The sequence below is a fragment of the Tupaia chinensis genome, unplaced genomic scaffold (genome assembly GCF_000334495.1).
Source record: "Tupaia chinensis unplaced genomic scaffold, TupChi_1.0 Scaffold143796_1, whole genome shotgun sequence".
NCBI classification, from domain to species: Eukaryota; Metazoa; Chordata; class Mammalia; order Scandentia; family Tupaiidae; genus Tupaia; species Tupaia belangeri.
The window spans coordinates 4,784,573-4,793,636 of NW_006203646.1; the positions used below are offsets into that span (position 1 = coordinate 4,784,573).

The following is a 9,064-nucleotide window of genomic DNA, read 5'->3' on the forward strand; positions in this document are numbered from 1 at the left end:
CCTGCTGCCTCCTCCCTCTAAGAGGGTTCCTTTCTCTAGGGAACAAGGCAGGCCTTGAAGCTGGGTTATATGAGAGACAGGGGGAAACCACTCCCTCTACTGACCTCTTTCCAGCAATGATTCATGATCTGGTAGATCTGAGAAGAGGCCAGTCGGGGCTTGTACAACCGAAATCCGGTGCTGATGTCTTCCACCACTTCCGAGTTGCTTCGGTTCTCATATGGGATTTTGCCTTCACTGAAGACTTCCCACATCAGCACACCTGCAGAAATGATGAGCACAACACAGCTGATGACAAAGGCCACAAGTAGTAAACAATCTACTTCTAGATCACACATGCCTGGGCATTAAAATTCAAGAACCGGGGCTGGCAGGTGGCGTGGTGGTTAAGATGCTGGGCTCCCACATGGTAGACCATGGTTCAAGTCCTAGACCTGGTGGCTTGCTTTCTCACTTTCTCCTTCTCTCACTCTGTCTCTTTCTGTCTCTTTGGTCAAATTTAAAAATAATAAATAATAATAATAATAATAAATAAAATTAAACACAGAAGTACTTAAAATAAAATAAAATAAAATTTAAGTATCTACTGACGAAGTATAACATCAATCCCACCAGAGGATTATTAGGCTTGTCCTATTTATAAAGAACATTTCTCGGGAACCAGCAGTTCGCGTAATGGCTATGTCGCTGGATTCCCACGTAGTCGACCACAGTTCGTGTCCTGGACCTGGTGGCTTAAAACTCACGCCAGGCGCGTGTGCGTGCGTGCCCAAGATCCCGAGAGGAGAATGGAGGAGAAGGGATTGTGGCGTGACCATCCCCCCTGGGGGGTGATTTCTCACTTTCTGTCTCTATGTCTCTCTCTGTCTGTCTGGCGAGCGCACGCGCCCTACAGTGAAAAATCTCTCCAAAAAAAAAAAAAAAAGAACATTTCTCAGCTGTCTAGTGGCGAAGAATTTTCAAGCTCAACCCTTTGTTATATCTATAATAACTTAAACACCATGACTGAAAGTTACAAAGGACATCAACTCAAATGTCTCCACATATGGTATAAATGAATGGAGTGGGTGAGGTGTGACCCAATAGGCGCTGGAGAGGACTGTGTAAACTGGTGATCAAAAGTTCCACCTTAACGGGGACGGCTGCAATTTGGCTCCAGCCAAAGGAGATAAGAGCTCAGAGCTATAATATTCTCTGATTTTTTAAAAGATTATTTTATTTCAATTTTATTATTATTTTCCAATTTAACCAGAGAGAGGCAGAGAGAGAGTTGGGAAAGTGAGAAAAGAAGTCACCAGTTCCAAGACTTGAATTGTTGTTGGCCATGAGGGAGTCCAGCACCTTTAACAACCACTATCTGCCCGCCCCCATATTCTGATTTTTAAAAAGAAGTAAGAAATTGAGAGTTTAAAAATGTAAACTCAATTTTATTTTTTAAATATTGTGTAGACGAAGCAAAACACACCTTTGTAGTGTCTGTTTGTTTTTAAATAATTTGCTGTAGGGCGTATGTCAGGGAGAGAGAGAAAAGGAAAGTGAGAAAGTATTGCCCATTTTTTAAGAGAAGTATTTTATTTAACTTTATTTATGTATTTAATTTGACCGGAGAGGGACAGAGCAAGAGAGAGAGGGCAAGTGAGAAAGCAAGCTGCCAGGTCCAGGACTCGAACCATAGTCGATCATGTGGGAGTCCAGCGCCCTTAACCACGTCACCTGCCAGTCCCAGTATTGTCCATTTTTAACCTTTTCTTCCTCTGCCCCACATAGTAATGTCACACCCAGCTTTTATCTTTACCGTGTGCTGATATATTCATAACTGTTGGAGTGTGAAGAGAGGCTGCAGAACCTCTGATAGGTGGCTTTTCAGGGTCTATTCGTAAGTATGTGAGGGCAGGGTCTCTCAAAGTTGGAACACCCCACCCCCCCACAAAAAAAAAAAACACCTGTATAAAATAATCATCTCAGGAAGTTTGTTCAAAGAGCAAATTTCTGGGTCCAGCTCCAGTAAACCAGTATTTCTAAGAGTTCTCAGAGATGAGTCGAGAGTTGGAAGTTCAGGGACCAGCAGATGGCATAATGGTTACATCACTGGACTCCCATGTAGACAACTGTAGTTTGAGTCCTGGCTTAAACCTCACGCTAGGCATGCCCAAGATTCCCAGAGAAGAATTGGGGAGAAGGGATTGTGGTGTAGCAATCCCCTTGTAGGGGAAGGGGTGATTTCTCTCTTTCTCTCTGTCTCTCTAGCAAGCTTGCATGCCCTTATAGCAAAAATAGAAATAAATAAATAAATAAATAAATAATAGAGTTGGAAGTTCAGAACCTGACTGGAATTAGGACTGCTTGGTTTTCCAAGACACCAGGAATACTAGAGATGTTTCCTTTGAAAGAGAAAATGCTGCTGTTAAAACATGGCTTTTAAAAAATTGCTTTCTTTTAATTTTATTTATTATTATTATTATTTTAATTTGCTGTAAGGCACATGTGTTCATCAGAGGGAGACAGAGAGCGAGAAAGAGATTTAAAAAAAGAAAGCAATTGCTTGCATGCAAGCCTTTTAATGCATAGATGAGAAAACTGAATGAAGCTCAAAGAGGTTACTAGAGTAGTTCAAGAGTGCACAGGCTGAGGCTGGCAAAGCTCAGTCCTCTCAGGTGTTCGCTGTCTGGCTCGCCACTGCTGTTTTCTGTGCTCTCCTTCACTGAACCCTTTCTACTGTATATATCCATCCGTCAACTTCATCTCTGAATTCCCTTCGGTAACACATCCTAGGCAGAAATGAATTGAAGCCCAACCCTCTAATTATAAGATGTAGCAGAAAATTCCCAGGCTGACACCCTGGGGCTGAATAAGCCCCATTTAGAATCAGAAGGTGAAGGTGCCAAAGTGGCTATTGTTCAAACATCTCTGTGGGGCTTGGCACTGTGGGATCAGCTTCGTCACCCACAGAGAGATGACCACACAATGACCCTAACCTTCCTAGTTACACTCACTGCGGAAAAGGGTATTATCTAAGAACGTTGTCAGGCCAATTTCTTCCAAGTTCCACATTCTAATACAGTTTTCACTAGGCCTGGTGACTAGGGGACTGTTCTAAAAAACATCTGAAGGACTCAGTGCACAAACCACTTGGCTATTAGAAATGGATATTCTAAAATGCTATAGAAGATTTTAAAACTCGTTTTCCTGAGATTTAACTAGCCAGCTTCGAGTACTAGGGAGTCTTTAGTAAGCTTCTCTTTCCTATATACTGCAAAATCGGTCTTCAAGCGGTCCTTGTCCCAAGCACACCCTTGTAATCCAAATCAAAGAGGTTATCTGGTACATTTTCGTGCATGCTTTAGTATGCCTAAACTGTGGCTTAGGGTCACATGACAGACCCAGTAAGGACATTGTATACTTCCTGCCACACCCACGTCATTCATTCATGCATTCATTCATACGTGCCCATTGCCCTTTTCAGAAATTCTAATTCCTCACCATCTGCTGCCAACTTCACTGTCTTTTATTCCCCCATGAGTCAGTACCTCCTGTTCTTTGTGCACAGGAAGCTTTTACACTTGCTGGTCCCTCTATTAGGGACCCTGTTCCCCAGCTCTTCAAACAGGGACAGCTTCTTCTCATTGTTCAAGTCTCTGCTCACGAGTCACCTCCTCCTAGAGGACTTTCTAGACCATATTAAAGAAGATCCTCCTCCCATCGCAGTCACTCTCTCATTACTATTTTACGTGGTATATTTTTGTGCATGTTTTACTCATAGCACCTATCTATCAATGCCTGACTTTATCTCACATCCATTGCTCGTGTTACTGTCATCTGTTCCCACACTTCCCAATTTTAGCTCCAAGAGTACAGATGTCCTTTCCCCTCTGTGCACCTTTGCATCCATAACACTTAGATAAGCCGCTAGCATAAAACACCTGCACAATAAATTATCGAGTGAATGACTAAAGTCCTTACTGAGGATCATGCACGGGAATATGTTGGAGAAAACACGGTCCCTGACTCCAAGGAGTTTATATCCGATCATCTGACGCCTTCAGTTTTTCTTTACCTCACAGCAGCTGCCACCAGAATCCTGTTTCCAGTTTTATGCTTACCCTCCACCGCTCATTTCAAAGACCTCCCGAACAAATACAACAAGGACCCCTTCGTACTTCTCAGGGCCATTCTTGCAAACCCTCAATAGGAGGCCTTCGTGACACAGGGTTCAGTGCAAGTAGGGCTGTTTGCGTTTGACACAGAAAACTGCTGGGCCCCAATCCCAGATCATGTGAGGATGGGGCCAAAATGACACTCACCAAATGACCACACATCTGACTTGCTGCTATAGCGACTGAAGGAGAACACTTCTGGGGAAGCCCACTTCACCGGGAATTTGGTGCCTGTAGAACTGGTGTATTGATCATCAAGGACAAACCTAGGAAGAGAGTGAGGGAGACGGTCAGATGTTGGAGGAGCCTGAGTTCCCATACCTGAGCCTGGGAGGCACCTCATTCCCCTGTTACCTGGTCATCCCGAAGTCAGACACCTTGATGACTTGGTTCTCTCCCACCAAACAATTTCGGGCAGCCTGGGGAGGAGACAGGCAAACAAAAGGGAAAGGAAAACAGTTGGTGGGTAATCAGCAATTAAGGAGTCTTCTGTAATCACATTCTTTTGTGTGTTTTTTGTGTGAATGAGGACAACCAGGGGTTTTACAAATGGTAATTAAGCTTCACAACCGCCTCCTAGAAGTTAGCTAGAAAGTTGAATGTGTCATCAGGGTGAGTAAGTGTATCTTTTATTCCTAAATACTAATTAGAAGAAAAATCCATGGAGAAATCCATGACATTATCTAATCAATGAGATGCTCAAATGCAACTCTATGGGATAGAAAATGATACAGTTAGGGGTGATATGAGACAATATCTCCATTTGACTAACATAAGGATGTTTTGAGGTTATTAATCCTCTTAAAAGAAATCCTCAATAGGGACAATAATGGCCCCTAGTTAGTATCAGAGAATGCTGCATGAGAAGATCCCTGGAGACAGAGGATTTCTGTAAGTCTCAATTTTTTAAAAGGAATTATTTATTTATTTTTATTTATCATTACTATTACCCTTTTTCAATATGCTACAGGACATGTAAGCTCACCAGAGAGAGACAGAGATAGAGAGAGAGAAAGTGAGAAACCAAGCTGCCAGGTCCAGGACTCGAACCAGGAGTCCAAAATTTTAAAGTGCCTACCTGTCAGGTGGAATGTGTTAAAACAATGATTCCTAAACCCCAGCCATCAGGCATTCTGAGGGTAGTTTAAGGAATATCCCAGTGAGATTCTGGTCAATTTTTATGTAACACTTTGAGAAAAACTGGACTTGTCCATTTTCCTCATCTTATTGGGAAGAAATTGAAACAGAGAGAGGACAAGAAGGAGTGACTGTTAGCTCTGTTTTGGAAGGCTGTAACTGAAACATGAAGGGTGAAAGTTAGAGGTAGGGCAGGATTATAACCCAGATCTGAGTCCTTAGGCAGCACTTTCTTCATCAGCTCTCCCAAAGTGGGTAGAGGAAGGGAAAAGTTGAGAGAGGAAAAGAGATGGTCTGTAATTTGTTATTATTATTATTTTTAACTTTAAAACATAGAATTATTTATTTCAATTTTTATTTATTATTATTATTTAATTTGACCAGAGAGAAACAGAGACAGAAAGAAGGAGCATGAGAAAGCAAGCCTCCAGGTCTGGGACTCGAACTATGGTTGACCCTGTGGAAGTCCAGCACCTCAACCTCCATGCCACCTGCTGGCTCCATGACTTGTTACTTTTAATGCATGTCCAGTCTTGGTAGCTCTTCATTTCTGTGGGATGTGCCCTTTCATCCCGGACCTCACTTGTTCACCCTGAGTGCTCTTACCAGGTCTCTGTGGATGACACAAGCCTTTTCCAGGTAGGCCATGCCTTCACACACATCCAGACACATGCCCAGGAGGGTCTCTGCGGCAAAAAGTCCCCGCTGGCTGCGCAGGTAGTCCGACAGGCAGCCGTGCTCCATGAACTCAAACACCAGGCAGATGGGCGCCTGCTCCAGGCACACCCCGTACAACTGAACCAATTTGGGATGAGAGAGTTTCCTGCGGGAAAAAGGCAAGGGGTGAGATGGCCAAAGTCAGTCTTCCAGAAGTGCTGAGCATCCCATGACACCAAAATAGCTGATGGCCACTTTATCCCACGCACGGCTTTACAAACAAAATCCACCCCCTCCCCAAACAAAAACATGCTATTTGGGGATCAGCAGGTAGCATAATGGTTACTTTGTTGGACCCGGAGGCTTAAATCTCATGCCAGGCGCCTGTGCGTGCATGCCCAAAATCCCGAGAAGAGAATGGAGGATAAGGGAATGTGGCATGGCCATCCCCCATGAGGGGTGATTTCTAGCTTTCTGTCTGTCTTTCTCTGTCTCTCTGCTGAGCACACGTGCCCTGTAGCAACCCCCTCTTCAAAAAAAAAAAAAAGAAATAGCCCCCCAAAAAACAAAGAAACAAAACAAAAACTTCTCTTAAAAAAATTAAAAAAAAAAAAAAAAAGCAAAAACCATGTTATTTGAGCTAAGATCTGAAGGACGGGGACTGGTATGTGTGGAGATGAACAGAAGCAGGCCAGTCAGGTGGTAAGGCAGTTAAGGCAGCTGGATCCCACATGGCCGACTATGGGGTTTGAGTCCAGGACCCAGCGGCATGGAAAACATGCCAGGTACGTGTGCATGAATGCCCAAAATCCCAAGAGGAGAACGGAAGAGAAGAGACTGTGGCATGACCATTCCCTCTGAGGGGTGCTTTCTCTTTCTTCCTGTGTCTCTCTCTCTGGTGAATACACATGTCCTATATAGCAAATGAAAACACAAAAACGAAAACAAACCAGAGGCCAGTGTGGCTGGCATGTCATGGACTATAGGAGAAACAGGTAAAAGATGGGACTAGGGAGGTGGGCAGGACCATACCAGGGTGGGCCTTGGTGACCATGGTGAGGAGTTTGATTTTACTCGCCATGCTATTGGAAGCCACTGCTGAAATTTGAGCAAGTGACGGCATGGCATGGCACTGGAATGGCAAGTCCTTGGATAACACAGACTATCACCCTAGGGTGCTTAACAACCTTGCTTTGGCCACTCACATCATGACTTCCGCTTCCTCTATGAAGTCTTCTTCTGACATGGCCCCTTCCTGGATGGTTTTGATGGCCACCTTGTCCTTGTTGAGCCAGTAGCCAAGATGCACCAATCCAAACTGCCCACTGCCAATTTCCTGCACAAAAGTGAGCTCTGAGGGATGGATCACCCATTTCCCTGGAAAAGAGAAAAGGAGTTTTCTAGAGCAGGCAAGAAAATGAAGTATAATGCTACCAGAAGCCTGCATTGCCCTACCTAGACTTTTAGCCACATCATTAATAAAACTCAAAGATGGCAATGATACGAGTCCTAGTTTTAGCGCTATTACAGATAAATATTACATTTTTTTCAAACAATAATATAGGTTATGAAGTTAAAATCATGAAAAACGTATAATGGGGAGGCTGCATGGAAAGAAGGATGATGGCATTAATCAAGATACTAAATAAATGGGAGGGTTCTTGCAGGGTTCTAATCATTTTCTGTATTTGTCATTTTTTACAGAGAGCAAATTTCATTTGATCTGATCATTTGCTCATTCATTCATCCATCCACCACGAGCATCTACAATGTACATGGCACTCTTCTAGGCCTCAGCAGGCAAAAAAAAATAAACACGTAGATTCAAAGAGAACTTGTACCGTTGCATAAGCTAGCACAGTCAGGCTCTCAATAAATGTTCAGTAAACAAAACCAGGATCAGGATCTCAAGCGGTCTCCATAGTCTAGGTTTTAAGGGAACTGGGCCCCTTATCACTGATCGAGGTTCAAGTTCTGGCCCTGTGACTGGGAGAAATGTAGCAGGTGTTATGCGCATACTCAAAATCCCAAATGGAGGGAGAGATGGAGGAGAAGGGATTGCCATGTGACCATGCCTCATAGGCATGCTTTCTTGCTTTTCTTCTCTCCCTGCATATGTCTCTTTGTCTAGGGAATGTAAGCACCATCTGTTAAAATATTTTTAAAAAGGGAAAAGATAAAGATCTGAACCTCAATTTTCTCACCAAAAAAAAAAAAAAAAAGAAAGAAAAAGAAGAGTGGACTGCCCCATAATCCCTGAGATCCCATCCATTAGGGACACATTAGGATCCAAGAGTTATTTGGAATAGCCTTATTTTCATAAGGAAGATGAAGATGCATTATCCCTTCTTGATGCTTCTTGGTCTACCACAACTGGGTTTTTGCCTCTGAGGCAGAGGCTCGACTGTAAGCAGTACTGGTACCTTATGGTAACTATGGTGGACATAGCTCTGGTTAAGGATGAAGAGCCCAGGGCAGTGTTCTCAAGTGTTTTTCTCTGACCACCTGCATTAAAAATCACCTACTGCATTTGTTTAAAATGCAGACTCCAGGCATCCACTACCAGGGATAGTGTTTTGGTAAGTGTTGGTAGAGTCTAGGAGTTAGCATTTTTAACGAGCATTCCAGGGAACTTTGACCCACACTGAAATTTGAAAGCCACAAATCTAGGAGATAGAAAATGAAAATGAGACCAGCCTACTTCTCAAACAGCACAGTTTGGATCAAGGATGCAAACTCAAATGGTTTTGGGTTCCAGGCAGGTAATCTCAAGTGTGCGAATCAGTTCCAAGGGACAAGAAGGCATAGCAGGGGAGGTGGCACCAGGGACACATGCCCTGTCTTAAAGGCAGTTGAACATTTTTATGCTGTAAAAACAAACATTCGTGGATCTTGCCAGCTTTAGCTCTTGCAATGGACCCATACACAACAAACTGGACCACACAAATGTTCTAGAAGATAGCGGCAGTGCAGTGCTAAGGCTTGCTTTCTTTTTTTTTTTTTCTGTTTGTTTTTTGAGAGATTTTCACTGTAGGGCGCGTGCGCTTGCCAGACAGACAGAGAGAGACATAGAGACAGAAAGCGAGAAATCACCCCCCAGGGGGGATGGCCATGCC

General features: G+C 43.5%; 1 protein-coding gene across 1 annotated transcript in view; it reads right to left on the bottom strand.

Moving 5' to 3' along the window:
• Nucleotides 1–9,064, bottom strand: part of ITK (IL2 inducible T cell kinase) — a gene marked incomplete at its 3' end in the record, with an annotated part of 69,959 nt that overhangs the window by 745 nt on the left and 60,150 nt on the right. The window contains exons 12-16 of the mRNA XM_027766964.1: nucleotides 7,154–7,325; nucleotides 5,898–6,114; nucleotides 4,509–4,573; nucleotides 4,302–4,420; nucleotides 105–262 (exon numbers count right to left, since the gene is read on the bottom strand). Coding sequence (XP_027622765.1) covers nucleotides 105–262; nucleotides 4,302–4,420; nucleotides 4,509–4,573; nucleotides 5,898–6,114; nucleotides 7,154–7,325 — 731 coding nt within the window. The remainder of the gene's footprint in view (nucleotides 1–104; nucleotides 263–4,301; nucleotides 4,421–4,508; nucleotides 4,574–5,897; nucleotides 6,115–7,153; nucleotides 7,326–9,064) is intronic.